This window comes from Phodopus roborovskii, unplaced genomic scaffold, assembly GCF_943737965.1.
Source record: "Phodopus roborovskii unplaced genomic scaffold, PHOROB, whole genome shotgun sequence".
Classification (NCBI taxonomy): domain Eukaryota; kingdom Metazoa; phylum Chordata; class Mammalia; order Rodentia; family Cricetidae; genus Phodopus; species Phodopus roborovskii.
Window position 1 is genome coordinate 2,301,916 of NW_026126407.1, and position 15,239 is coordinate 2,317,154.

The 15,239-nt window shown below is 41.3% G+C and overlaps 2 protein-coding genes across 5 annotated transcripts in view; one reads left to right on the forward strand and one right to left on the reverse strand.

Annotated features, from left to right (window-relative positions):
• Myo1d (myosin ID) overlaps nt 1–15,239 on the forward strand; it is a 290,165-nt gene that overhangs the window by 166,422 nt on the left and 108,504 nt on the right. Inside the window, exons 17-19 of the mRNA XM_051179782.1 lie at nt 3,457–3,680; nt 10,695–10,839; nt 11,738–11,842. Coding sequence (XP_051035739.1) covers nt 3,457–3,680; nt 10,695–10,839; nt 11,738–11,842 — 474 coding nt within the window. The remainder of the gene's footprint in view (nt 1–3,456; nt 3,681–10,694; nt 10,840–11,737; nt 11,843–15,239) is intronic.
• Nucleotides 1–15,239, reverse strand: part of Rhot1 (ras homolog family member T1) — a 375,056-nt gene that overhangs the window by 14,121 nt on the left and 345,696 nt on the right. The window lies entirely within an intron of this gene.

Here is a 15,239-nt window from a genome sequence, read left to right on the forward strand (position 1 = left end):
TGGGAAAAGGGTACCAAAAAAATCAATATATTCTTCAAAGACAAAAATAGAGCATGGAGAAGTGCAGGGGGGATTCTGAAAAGTCCTGGCTGCTTTAAAAGTATCAGCATTCACTATTAAAACAGAGCCAAGGAGGGCTTAGAAGGCCCAGCCTTCTGCTGAGAGTCCTTCTTCCACCCAAAAGACTCCTTCCCCAGGCAAGAAGAGTTGGCAGGACTTCGTCTTCCTTGCCTCTAGTATGTCCAGAAGTGGGTGAGAAATGGGAAAGCATCTACTAGCAATTTATTGTTACACCTGAACCAAGAAATGCTCTCAAGATATGAAAAATGAACATCAAACCAGTTGTGGTAACACACGCCAGTAGGATTTGCTGAAGGAGGCAGAGGCAAGGAGGATCACAAGTTCGAGGCCAGCCTGGGCTACACATTTGGGAGAAAAAAAAAAAAAGAAGGAAAGAAAACTGAACATGAAGCCACGTGCCACATACCCCCAGGCATAAGGAAGTGTTTATTCTTGAGAATTAATGAAAGACTGTACCAACAGTGACCCAAAATCAAGACTCCTTTCCTGTTCCTCCTGGGTAGCTAGAAGACTGGATACAGGATGCAGACCATGGGCACAGCCCATCATGTAGATGGAAGCATGAAGTAATATACCCAATGCTGCAGCACTATTTGAGTGTGGACAAATGAATGACTTACATTCATTAAAGAGTTTCCAGGTCACATTGACATGTGACAGAAGAAAAAATGTCTGCATTTACAGAAAGAAAAACAAAGTCCTGCAGCCTGCCAGTGACAGAATGGACTTTGAAGCTGTACTAGCAGCTGGGCCTAGCAAATTCTGACAATGGCCAGGCACTGTTTCCCTGCCTCCTTGCCGCCATTCGCCCTCACAGCACCGAGGTAAACACCATTACCATCCTGTCTTACAGATGAGAAGTCTGCAGTGCACAGAAGTGCCTGCTCATTTGTTGTGAGTGCACCAGGCTTCGGACAGGAGCAGTCTGTGCCCAGAGTACCCTATCAGCTATACTGTCCCTGCACCCCAAGAAGCAGACTTTTAGCAACTACTTTGTACTTCCAAGGATAATAAAGAGGATAGAAACCTACCAGCTGTGTAGAAACTGCTTCAGAGAAGGAAGCCAAGACAGAGAAAGATGCCCAAGCATCAGTAAGCCAGTGTGGGAAGAGTGGTTTGTAAAGTCTCAAGACAGGAGCTGTGCAACAGCCAAAGAAACATAAGGTCACAGGGAACACCCCAAGAACACCGATCTGAAAAGTGGCACTGATCACTTGACAGGCGTTTGGTAAAAGTTATAACAGCACTTGGTAAAAGTTATAATAGCATTTGGTAAGAGTTAACACAAGGTATACTAAAAAGCTAAATCAGAGGCTTTAAAATTTTTACCTGTAGTTCTGCTATGAATAAAAGAAAATTTATAAGGTAATGGGAGAATAAGGTAATATTCCCTTGTCCAATAATAATCCCATTTTATATGTCATACATAATATAATGCAGTACATATGTGTGTGAATTATTCGGTGTATGGTATATGTAAAAAACCACTGAAAATGATATGACAGTTACTGAAATGACAGAAGTATAAGTGGTGGTGAGAGAGGTAACTCTCTATTTTTACAACTGGAATAGAACAGTATGTGTATATTATCTGCAGATGTATGGTTCCCAGAAGCAGCAGCTAAAATTGTTTGTGAAGAATGAGCATCAGGGTAGAGAAGTAAGGTATCAGGGAAGGGGCCGCTGTCTTTTATTCTAAGCATTTTTGTACTATTTTTTTTTCTCAACAATCCAAACCCTAGATAAACCAACAACACAAATAAACTTAAAGACTGTCCTTAAAAAGCACTGCTGGAATATGTTTTTAAAGAATTTAAAAAGCTGTTTAATAAAAAGATTTATAAAATATTTCTTGGAAATTAAAAGATTGACTTTGTATGTAGAATGGGCATCAGAGAATCTTAACTTCTCCCCTCTGAAAAGCAAAGCCACAAACAGTATGAAACTTTAAAAATGTATTTTGTCTAAGAAATTGAATCACACACTTCCACCCTCTAATTGTGTTCCTTTGGTTTTTCAAGATACCAAAGAAGGGGCCTTTATTTTAGCACTTGGGTGGGGGCGTAGCACAGCCATCTGTACAGCACATTCAGCTACAGGAAGGAGCCGCTTGCTGAAACTAAAAAGGCCTGCTGTTCCAATGCCACGTGAGAGAACGAGATGGTTTTCATTGCCTCATTGTCTTCCAGAACTGTTGATACATGAACTCTAGATTCCCATCACACGTTGCTCGAACACCGTATTTCTTTTATGTATTGCGGTTTTTCTTGACCCATCGGGCTCCCTTGATAACCTCCTCCCATGTGGTATGTAAACAAATCTGTGGGCAAGCACAGTGCAGCAGACTACAGAGGAAGAACACTACCAGCACATAGTGAACACTGAGTCTTCGGGAAGACAGGCTCAAAACAATTAAATAAAGGAGCCAGTGCAAAGGAGTCTTAGGAGAATTTGGGGAGCACAGATGGGGATTCAAGAGGAATTACAGAAAACCTGAGAGAGACCGGAGAACCCAAACTGTAGGCTTTGAATTCAGGGTTGAAACCATTGTCCCTTTCAGGCCAGGGACAAGGAGGGAAATAATACAGGCAGCCTAAGGATGGGACTGGGTGGTTAAGGCACAGCAGTGAATAGCAAGGGAGACCTGGGGTAGCATTTAGTAGAAAAAGAGGTTAGTCGTTTGAGGTCATAAAGACTCTGCAGCAGAAAAGCAAAACCACAGGGAAGAAAGCGAATTTGGTGGTTGAGAGAATGTATAAGGGAAAGACCCTTGATTAATCAAAGACTACATCAAATTCAGCTTTGCTCAAGAAATTGCAAAAATAGGAGTACCTGGATACAGGATCTTGGGGGGAAAAAAATAAGTATCTCTGATTTCTCAGGACTTTCTCATGCCTAGAGAGAGTGGGAGCATAGGCTTTGTGTAAATCCGGTTGCAAACCCAAAGTGGCATTCCACTTACCACCGGTGTGTGTGATCTGTGTGAAGCTCCATTTCCTGAAGCACTGTAGATGCATATGGCATTTGGTCTGACTCATCTTACTTGACTTCAGCTTTCCTAAAATATTTATCTATCTACAGATACTTGCATTTTGGTTTTCTTCATTTCGTGACAATAAAGTTAAAACTGCTTTAAATACCACACACACACTTCTCTGTGGAATTATGAGTGGCTAAGTCCTTTTTTTTGAGGGGGGGGGGGTGTTAATCACAATTCCCAGTGCCATCTATTGGCAGCAGGTGGAATCAGCAGTCTTTGTCCCTCATTCTTCCACCAAGCAGGTTGCCTGCAGAGGAACCAAATGTAATAACACGAAACTCACCTACTACTCAGTCAGCCAGAAACATTTTTGGTTTTCTTTTTCTGTCTTGAAGGTGTGGCGTGGCACCTTGGCCCGAATGCGGTATAAGAGGACCAAGGCAGCTCTGACAATAATCAGGTACTACCGCCGCTATAAAGTGAAGTCATACATCCACGAGGTAGCCAGACGCTTCCACGGTGTCAAGAACATGAGAGACTACGGGAAGCATGTGAAGTGGCCAACCCCACCAAAAGTTCTGCGCCGTTTCGAAGAGGCCCTGCAGTCAATTTTTAATAGGTAATAACTTGGCAAGTGCCACATTCCTATGCAGTGGCACACTCCCAAATCCTAGACCATGGTACTGGATCAGCTCTCTGCTGTTGTGACATTTACCTCTCCCTCTGTCTTATGTTTGATTGATTTTGTTTTCAAAGGGCATCTGCTTACCTCTCAAAGTAATGGAACTATCAATGTATTTGTCCTGTAGCACTTGACAGCAGAATGCCACAACTCCTGGCTCTAAGCCACATTTAAGATAAACTACCAGCATGCTATCCTCCATTTCCTGTCATTAGCAAAAACATAAATAACTTTCTTAAAATCAACACACATACTTCAAACTAGCAAGTCACATTGATCCTATCAGAGCAGCAGCTCAATCCAACTGTGCCTTAGACTCAGGAGGAATTCCTGAAGCCCCGATTCCCTAGGCCCAGCAGAGACTCTGTTTGATGGGACTGAGCATGGGGCCCAGGCCTTTAACAGTGCCCCTGTGGTTTTAAAGTACAGCCAAAGGAGAAAACAACTATTTTAGGCCACACATTTTTAAAATAAATACCCATGGAAAATTTTGAACCTTCCCAACTTATCTTTGTATGACCTGCCCTGAATCTGAGATTGTCTTTGCCTCAATTCCTCCTCATTTTTTTTAGCTTATATGTTGAAAGCATGTATGCAGCAGAGACAGTTGCCCTGCATTGTCTTCAGAGAAATGACTCCAGGGCCCCTATAGAAACTAGATTCTCAAGCTCCTACCATCGAATATTGTAGTACTTTCTTTCTTTTTCTTTTTTGAGACAGGCTCTCTCTATTATGTAATTCTTACTGTCTTAGAACTTCCTATATAGACAAAACTGGCTTCAAACTCAGAGATTCATCTGCTTCTGGCTCCCAAGTGCTGAGAGCTACCATGCCTATCCATGTGGTAGTACTTTAGTACAACCTATATCCTTTAAACCCTATCAGTTTACTTCTGACACATAATCCAACATAAATATTCTTTATGTGGTTGTTATTGCTGTATTGTTTAGGGAATAATCAGAAAGAAAATCTCTACATGTGTTCAACAGACTTACAACCATTGTTAACCTAACATACTAGCCATCTGAGGCCAGCTGAACTCAAGGATGCAGATCCCATAGATAAGGAGTACTGATGGTATCTAGTGCTGTCTTAACTCTAATCATCTGATGACATTAACCAAACTAACATCCCAAGTGTAGTTATTTGATATAATTTCTTTTAAAAAGCACTTCTTGATATTCTGAATGTAGAACTACTTTTAATTATATTCTGAATCAGACTTTTGTCTTCATTAGCACCAACTCTATTAATAGACTATAGCCAGAGATAGAGAAGTCACATGACAAGAAACTCATGAATATGTATCCTGTTTACATTTTATAAAAACCATAAGATGCAGACCTGTTGATGCAGGCCCACAGCTATAACTGCTTAGGAGGTTGAAGTAGGAGGATCTCAATTTCTTGGGTAACTTAGATCCTGTCTCAAAAGATAAAGAGAGGGCTGGAGGCATGGCTAGGTGGTAGAGTACTTGCCTAGCTTTCAAAAGGCCTAGATCCAATAATTCAATCCCCAGTGCCACAAAGAGGACAAACAATATAAAATTAGTGAAAGCAAAGAAAGTAACTCTTGGTTGTTAGAATCAAAGCTGAAAGTGTTAGCTTTCAATCTCGACAAGCTTTTTTCACATGCAGATAAAATGTTTAGTAACACTATCTACTGCCTGTATGTCTTACATATTTTAAAATGCTTAAGCTGTTCTTAAATTCCTACTCATTGTTTCTAAGTGAGAAATATGCTTATATATAAAGTTGAAATCCACCATTCTATTCACTCCTATTTTTCTTCTGAGATAACCACTCTAGGGATATTGTTAATACCCTTCTAAACTCCTACCTATGCCTTTTTGAGTACGAGTACACACAAACACTAAAAGGAAGACTCATAGAGGGATTAGGAATCCAGACCCCAGAACCCAACTTATATTTTGGCTCTCTCCACACTGGCTTTGTAACTTTGGAAAAAATTAGTTAATTGTGTGTGTGTGTGTGTGTGTGTGTGTGTGTGTGTGTGTGAGAGAGAGAGAGAGAGAGAGAGAGAGAGAGAGAGAGGGAGAGAGAGGGAGGGAGGGAGAGAGAGAGAGAAAGAGAGAGAGAGAATACCTCACATGTCTCAGGCTAGCCTTACAGGTGCTGTGATTACAGGTACACATCATGATTTATGCGTTACAGCCATCAGCTGCCAATAGCTCCTTAGCTAGGGGTAAGGACCTCATGAGTTCCTCCCTCATTCACAGTGGAATTTTGACTGGCTTGATACTATGCAGGTCTGAGTTCACAAATGCAATGGCCCTGTCATGTCAAGAAGACAGCATTTCACATTCCTCATCCTTCAGCTCCTATGTTCTTTCCCCTTCTTTCTTAGAATTCCCTGAGCCTTGTGGGGAGGGAGTAACATAGATGTCCCATTTGGGGCTGACATTCAATGTCACTTATTTTCATACCTTGCCAGTTATATAAATATCTGCATTAGCCAGTCCCCACTGCAAAAAGAATCTTCTATGACTGAAGGTAAAAGCAATACAAATCTATGAGTATAAACATATATTTACAAAGCAATTTGAAAAGACCATTTAGAAAAACATAAATAGTTGGTTCCCCTCTAGGGTTCATTACCTCCCCAACCACAGGCTTTTGATCAAGTTTACAATGGTAGTCATAAATTCTCTCCTGTGGAGAATGCCTCAAATCTAATCAGAAAGTGGTTGGTTGCCTCCATAATAGTCAATGGCATTTTTGGATTAGTCGACACATCTTGCCTGGCAGGTTAGTATTGTGGCATCGAGGTTCCCACACTGGGTAAGACCATTTATATCTTTCTTCAGTGGCCTGCATAGCACCTTCTAGCACTATAAGAGGTAGCCATCAAGAAGGAAATTTCCCAGTCAGTCCCAAGTTCATGTCTCTATGTCCTATAACCAATGTACAGTATCTTCACCGACCACTTAGAGTGGGCAGTGTTGAGAAACAGCAATAGCCTGTGTTATTGGTGGGGGAGGGGTGGGACCTCCTTGACTGATAACTCATATGAGGCATGCCATCCATACCTGGCACTAAAGTTTTCACTTACTAATGCATGTCCTCTGTGAGTAGCATTTCTACACCTACAGGGCACTTTTACGCAAACTCTCTTTTTATTGTACTTTTAAAATTATCTTAAAAAGTAATGCATTTCCATTACTCTTTTTTTATGCATCCTTAGTTTTCATTGGCCCAGTTTACTCTCCCATCCCCCATTCAAGCCTCGTACCTCCATAATGCCCCCTCTTCTTTTGTGCTCCATGTATTCTCTTACTCCCCTCTCCCCATTAAAGCCTCCCCACCATAGTCTTTTCTGACATCCTGGCCTCTACAGATATGCCATGTTTAATATATAAATCTAAGAGTTTTAAGTTAGGATCCAGATATGAAAAATAACATGGAAATTTATTTTCCTTTCTGAGTCTGTGTTCTCTCTCTTAGTGTAGTAGCTTCCAGTTCTATTCATTTCCCTGCAGATTTCATAATTTCATTTTTTATACTTGAATAAAATTCTGGCGTGTGTGTGTGTGTGTGTGTGTGTGTGTGTGTGTGTGTGTGTGTGTGTGTGTACACCACATCTTCAGTGTTCATGAGTTGTTGAACATCTAGATAGTTTCCATTTCCTGGCTGTTGTAAGCACTGAGCATGGATATGCAGGTATCTCTGGAGTCCTTTCAGTGTATGCCCACTGGTAGGTCTATTTTGGAAAACTTCCACACTGATTTCCATAGTAGCTGCACCAATTTATACCCCCTGTTTAATATTTGCAATGACTGCAAATGACAGTGATTAATTTCATATTGTACTCTGGCCTGAACAGGACTATTTTTAGACTTTGGTGTTTTATTTTAAGTCTAGAACTGATACTTTGTATAAAATTGGATTTGCTCGTCCAGCAAATATTTACTGAACACCTGGTGTTTTGCAGGCACTAACCAGGCTTCCAGGGATACAGTGACAATTGGGAAGAATGGGACCCACAGTCCCAGCCTCCTCACAAGGGTCATAGTTGATGAATACATGAAAATACTGTTTGTTCTCCCCCTCTCTCCCGCTCTCCCCCTCTCTGAATGAATCTTGCCATTTGTATTCATCTAGTCAGGCAAACTTTTTCTGTAAAGGGCCTGTAGTATTTTAGGCTATGCAGGCTACATATGGTCTCTCACATATTCTTTGTTTTGTTAAACATGTAAAAATGTAAAGACTCTTCTTAGCTCACAAGCAGTATAAAAACAGACCTAGAGCCAGATTTGAAACAAGCTGTAGTTTATGAACCCCTGAACTTGAATGTTTTGTTCTGTGGGATTCTATGAGATGTATGTTACGGAATTCCAGTGTTATTATTGGGTTTGTTTTTGTCTTTCTGGAAATCTCCATGTGTGTTAATTGTGTTACTTTGTTTTCTCTGCTTTGTTTTTGTTTTGAGACAGGGTCTCACATAACCTGAACTAACTTTAAACACCATTAGTTAGCCAAGGATGACTTTGATTTTTGTGATTCTCCTAAGTAATGAACTGTGGGCATGTGCCATCTCCTAAGTAATGAACTGTGGGCATGTGCCATCATGCCGGGTTCTTTTTATTCTGTTAGGATCATTCCTTTCCTCGCAGTAACTTTTTTGTGGCTGAGCCTGCTTTGTGCCCAGTTTTGTCCTTTCTCTGTCATTGAGGCAGCTGGTATTTATGGCTGCCTACCTGAAGTTATGCATTGTGGCTTGATCAGAGTAGTAAGTCATGTAGCTCTCACCATGGCTGAATAAGTCAGATGCCTGAAGCCCAAATGTACCTCTATGCTGAGGGTCTCTAGTAAGGTGTGAGCCTTGTCTTGGGCCACTGTGGAAACTAAAGTGGAGACAGGCACATGGGTAGGAAAGAGAGCTGCAGTCAGATTAAAGTTTCTCCCATTAGCAGTGTCATCTGTAGCTGCAGGGCCCATTGGGCATTTGTTCAGCAAACTAGTTAGTGCCGTAGGGCCTGCCTGTAACCATTGTCCTTAACTTTGACCACTGTCACTCTTGTAGCCTCTTGGTAAAGACCTCAGATCAGTCTGTCTCATATGAGCACTGGTAGACCATAGAGGTCTGGGGTGGGGAGTGGATCACAGAACAGGACTCTGACTGTAGGGCTGAGCCTTGGTGTTTTCTTAGTGTTTTGTAATCTACCATGGCTGAACCCACCAACCATGACCTCACTACAGCCGTTACCTCCTGCCTTTGCTCCTAGCCCTGCCACTCAGGTCTCAAGGTCTTCTGGGTCTTGCCATAAAACCTATCTATGCTTGAAAGTTCATCTCCCTGTATTGAGCACAGTGGTCCACACTGAACTGCACCTGCTTTGTGTCTGCCACAGAGTCTTCACAGCCAGTGTATTGACATCCCCTATTGACATGGCTGCATGGGTTTTCTCTTATTCTTTCATTAGTCAGTTACTTCAGTGTAATTTTTATTTTAGTTAAAGCTTACTCTAGTGGTCCATGGGAATATAGTTTAGGAATCATTGACCTTGACTATTCATTCAATTAAAGACAGTTCATTGTGATTTTAGCATCCTTGCTTGGCACTGCCACAGCAGAAAAAGAGAATAGATGTGTCCTGTGAGGCAGTGTTGCTGCTAAGAGCATAAAATTCCTTCTGTTGTTCTTCTCAACTAGGAATATTCTTGGTCTATGTTTGCAGATGCTGATGTCAAAAACAAACAAAAACACTTGGAGTCATCCTTAAACCTCCTTTTCCCCAAATATTTAATCCATCCACAATCTGTTGGTCTTCTGCCAGAATGCACTTATATCAACCCTTATCTTCTCCTACATCACCACCTCCTGAACCTGAGTCACATCCTTCTGGTGTGTGTTTCATCAAAGCAGCCTCCTAAGAGATCTTCCGATCCTAACCTACAGCAATGACAATGATCCTGTTAAAGCATGAGTCAGATCATCCAGTCTCTGTGCAGAACCCTCCATCGGTGTCTCACCTCATGAAGAGTAGGGACCAGAGTCCTGATAATGCCCTCATGGCTCTGTGGACTTATTCAGCCCTAGCTCTCCCCCTGACCTTTTCTCTTCCTTTCCCTACCCATGCTACTTCAGTTTCTCAGGATCGAAAGTTTCCCCATAACTCAGTGAGCATTTCCTGTCTCAGAACCCATGCACTACTGTAATCCCTTCTGGGTGTGCTCCTGTTCAACTGTCCATATGTCTGGAATCTTCCTGTATGCCTCTATCCATCTATCCTTGCCAAAAGACCCTCCCTAGCCACTCATGTAAACACCACTATACCCATGTATTCCTTCCAAGGCCCTCTTTGCCCTCTTTCCTTGTTATTTCCCTCCACAGCAGGCATCTATCCCCATCACACGTCCACAGGTATTTCCTTTTATTGTGTGCTACTCCTAAAGGCACCAGGAAGAAAGTTCTTTGGACTGTTCGCTTTTAGCAGTGCTTCCCCTACATAGAAGAAGACCTGTACTTTTATAGTGCCTAGGACACAGTTGGATGAATGATGAATCCATGTTTCTGTGACCTAACAGTTAACACAGGTTGAGTATCCCATATTGAAAATGCTTGGGACCAAAAGTGTGATTTCAGACTGTTCAGATCTTCAATTTTACACAGATCTTGTTGGTTGAGTAGTACTCAAGAAGGTTTGGACTTCAAGGAATTTAGGCTGTCTGGTTGTTTTTTTGCCCAGCTAGTATTGTAAAAGTTGGAAGCCACTGAGTTCTAGTCACTTCAGAGCACATAGACAATAAAGAAGTTGCTACAAAATTGCTATCTACAGAAAACCATTTTGCCAACTTCTGTATATATTTCATAATCATTTTACATTTTTAGCACAGCATACAGTTATTTCATGCTACTTAATGACAGCCTGAAACCCTTTGGGGAGTGAATGAGTATCTAAGGCCTATATATCTTGTTTATTTGCTTGTAGATGGAGAGCATCCCAACTCATCAAGACCTTACCTGCTTCAGACCTTCCCCAAGTCAGAGCAAAGGTTGCAGCCATGGAAATGTTGAAAGGTCAAAGGGCAGACCTTGGGCTCCAGAGGGCCTGGGAAGGCAACTATCTTGCCTCAGTAAGTATAGGAGAACAGTGTGAATTCATGCAGCTCTGAAAAGCCTGTTTCCCTAAGAATTTACAGAAAAGAGGCTGGATGCTCGAGGCCTGGGCTCCAGCCCCAGCATTGTAAGACAAAAATCAATACCTTACAGAGAGATGTTTTTAAAAACTAAATAATTTCTCTGACTGGTGCTAAATTAGAAGATTTTGTTGCTTTTAAGTATACAATACCTGATGCATCGTCTCCTTAGAAGAGGGTTATATCCACATATATTAGCATAATCCATAACATGGCCCTTTACCACTTTAGCCTTCCCTTGAGTTATTCAGCAGCCACTTTTTTTTTTTTTTTTTAAAGACAGGGTTTCCTTACATAGCTCTTGCTGTCCTGTAGACTAGACTGGCCTCAGACTCATAGAGATCCACCTGCCTCTGCCTCCTGTGTGCTGGGATTAAAGTTATGTATTATACTACCCAGCTTCAGCAGACTTTTTTGTTTTGGGTTTTTTGTTTTGTTTTGTTTTGTTTTTTGAGACAGGGTTTCTCTGTATTGCTTTGGAACCTGTTCTGAAACTAGCTCTTTAGACCAGGCTGGCCTCCAACTCACAGAGATCCGCCTGCCTCTGCCTCTCGAGTGCTGGGATTAAAGGTGTGTGCCACCAACACGCGGCCAACAGCCATTTTTAATTACATCATTTACATTATTCCCAAAGGTCTATTTCATCTTCTCTTATTACCTAAAGTCTTTAATGGAACCTTTGATACGGTAACACCCTTTACTAATCTAACATCTGGGGGAGAAGATAAAAGGAATGCTGGGAAACCATATAGATATAGTTCTAACACAAAATACTGAACAGTTGCCTTGGCACCTACAGTCTAAGAATTCTCCTGTTGTTCTTCTGTTCTTTCAGAAGCCAGATACACCCCAGACCTCAGGCACTTTTGTGCCAGTTGCTAATGAACTGAAACGAAAGGACAAATATATGAATGTCCTCTTTTCCTGTCATGTCCGAAAGGTAAGATGCTTTTGAAACAGACTGTCTTGGAGGGAGAAGACTGAGAGGAAGCATACATGTGTGGGCTGCAGTGTAAAGTAGTAGTCCCATGCAGCTGGGTGCAGCACCAGTGAGCTTTGCCCATCTGTGCTAAGGATGTGTTGAAAAGGCTAACACGGTAATTTTTTTTTTTTTTTCATTTGATTTTTGAGACAAGGTCTTCCATAGCCAAGGGTGACCTCAGAATCACTATGTAGCTTGAATTCCTTCCTAACTGCTTTCAGATGTGTGCCACCATGCCAAGCTTGGTAGGCCTGTCTTTTTTCAAACAGGCTGTGTGCTTCTTGAGGTCGGGAATTTGAACTTTACTACATGTGTATCCTTCATAGCAACTACCAGTCTGCTGTTTATTGTTTACTACCTTTTACACAAGTGTCATTGCTACTTTAAAAACTGGATTTGGGGAGACTCAGAAAGGTACAGAAGGTAACCACTATAGGATGAGGAGGGACCACCACCCCCAAACAAGAGATCTAGTGCTGGTGCTCAATTGGATCACATGACGCCTGAACTCTCCAGCCAAGCTGGATCTCAGGAGAACCGGGTAGAGCACTGCCAGAGATCAGCAGCAGTGCAGGAGGTGATTAACCCATCAAAGGTTTCTAAGTGACCTAAAGCACTTGAGAAAAACTTCAAAAATGTTTATAGAAATATCCTGCATTCAAAGGTAAAAGTCAGAATGCCCAATATCCAGTCAACAAGCTTACAGACAAGACCTTGAATTCATAAATAAATGAAAACTCAGTCATCCAAAAAGACACAGACAAAATGACAAAATCATTGAGGCAATTATTAGCATTCTGTTTTATATATTCAAAAAGCTAGGGGAAAGATTGCACATGTTTAATAACTACCTTGAAGACTTTTAAATTACTTACAGTTGAACTAATAAACATGAAAAATCTGAAAGAAAATGCAGTCAATAGTATTAACATTAGAATAAACTTGAAGAAGAAAGATAGTGGATTTGGACTGAAATGGCTTAGCTGGGAAAGGTGTTTGCTGCACAATCCTGGTGTCTTGTGAGTTCAATCCCTGAAACTCAAGGAAAGGCGAAAGGAGATAAAGGACTCCACAAAGATGTCTTCCAACCTCCAACCATGTGCACCTTCAACACATGTACAAACACACACTAAACAACAACAAAACACAATCCAAATAAAGCTTTAAAAAAGATCAACAGCTATCTGATTTTATGTGGCACACATGTAAATAGCCTTGAAGACCTTAGGTGTTGTCTTTTAAAAGAGAGAGAGGGAGAATATAGAAAGAGAAGGGAGAAGGGGTCTGAAGTATTGAAGTAAGAGCAGTTAACCTAGAATTGAATACCCAGTAAATATATCTTTCAAGAACTACATGGCTTTATACCCAGCACTCAGGAGGCAAAAGCAGAGGGATTTCTGTGAGTTCCAGGCCAGCCTGGTCTTCAGAGCAAGTTCCAGGATATCCAGGGCTGTTACACAAAAAAACCCTGTGAAAAAAAAAAAAAAAAAAAAAAAAAAAAAACAATCAAACAAAAGAACTACAGTGACTTTTTCAGGCATGTCTGAAGGTGAGTACTATAGGAAGAGTTAGAAGACATCATTCAAGCAGGAAAGAGAAAAGGAAATATGTAAAGTTTTATGTTCTACACGGAGTAGTGTCTGTAGAGAATCAATCATTATAACTATTGTATAAATCTTAGCAAAATCAAAAATGTAAGAAACAAGTTGTTGCTAATGAGTCAAGGAAGAATACAAGGGACTGGCAAGATGGTTCAGTGGTTAAGAGCACTGTTGCTCTTCCAGAGGACCAGGGTTCATTCCCAGCATCCACATGGTGGCTCACAACTATCTGTAACTCCGGTTCCAGGGGAACCAGAGCTCTCTTCTGGCCTCCATGGGCACCAGATATACACTTGGTGCACATACATAACATGCAGGCAAAATACACATGTGCATAAAATGAATCTTAAGAAAGAAAGAAATTGAGAAACTAAGAGTGTAGGGCTTGGAGGTAGAGTGCTTGCCTAGCATGTATTTTAAAAATACAGAATTATGGGACAGAGAGCAAAGAATAAACAGGACAAATAAATAAGTTGAAAGATGATAAATTTAAACCTAACCCTATTGACCATCATATTAAATGTCAATGGTCTAACCACCACTGTTAAGAGGCAATGTTGTGCCCCCTTGCCCCATGGAAGCTTTCACCATCCTGGGAAGCTCTCCAAACCTCCAGGGTTCATGGAGGTTCCATTACGTAGGCAAAATTGTTTAAATCACTTTTGGTTGGTAATTAGTTTACCAACCCTAGCTGTAGCCTTTCTTCTTTCTCTCTCTGAAGGTCACTGGGGAGGAGAGCTACTGAATGGAAGTTCAGCCTTCTAATCATGCCTTGGCAACCAGCCTCCATGACTCCTATTACAAGGAGTTTGTGAACTCTATATTGGGAGCCAGGGACAAAAGTACAAGTTGAACATGACATTCAGAATGTATGAGATTTTGCAGTGTCATGGTCAGCGTTTGAACATTCTAAAGAAGAGTTCAAGTCCAAGTGGTACAAACAGCAGACTTAGAAAGTTATCATCAGCTGGTCTCTATTCTCCAGATTCTAGTTCTGAACTCTGAAATCAGGAACTCTGTTTCATTAACTATACCTAGGGCTAATGACACAAGAGAAGACTTGTTATCCAGATGTACATATTCACAGAAACAAGTTTCAGTCGTATTTCCTGTTTGTGAATGCAACGCAGGGATGTTCCTGTATACCCATACTCACATTTGTGATATCATGGTATCTGGCAATGAGAACAGTAGAAGAGAGTTGGGTGGTTCTGAGAATTTGGCCATCTGTAGAAAAGCCTGGTGTAATACCTCTCATTCCAGGGAGGACAGTTTCATGCCTGACGTTTCATCGTGAGCACTGATGAATAAAAACTGAAGAATTTTTATTGATGGTCCTGTATTTCTAAGTTCACTGTTCTTTATGCTTGTTCAAATAATGTCCTCTGTAGAATCTTTCAGTCCCAAAGGTACACCAAGGCACACTTGATACACTTCTAAAAAGCCTTCTCCTGATGCTTTGATTATTTTGAAGCAGCTGCTTTCCATTAATGGCAGTTATTAAAAGTGTTCTTTAAGGTGAGAGACCTACTGCAAATAGCTCCTCTCACCACTGTGCTTCCTCTGCTCTGACTCTGGAGCAGCTTTATCTCCGACCCCCTGTGGAAACAACTGAACCTATAAACAGCTGCCTTGAAGTGCTTAGGGAGAGCAGAAGGCTGGGGATTTTTTTCCTGGGGTGAGGATTTTAACTTTGGGTACAAGAAACAAGGTTGAAGTCTTACCTAATTCTGAGTCTGCAATCCAGCTTTCCT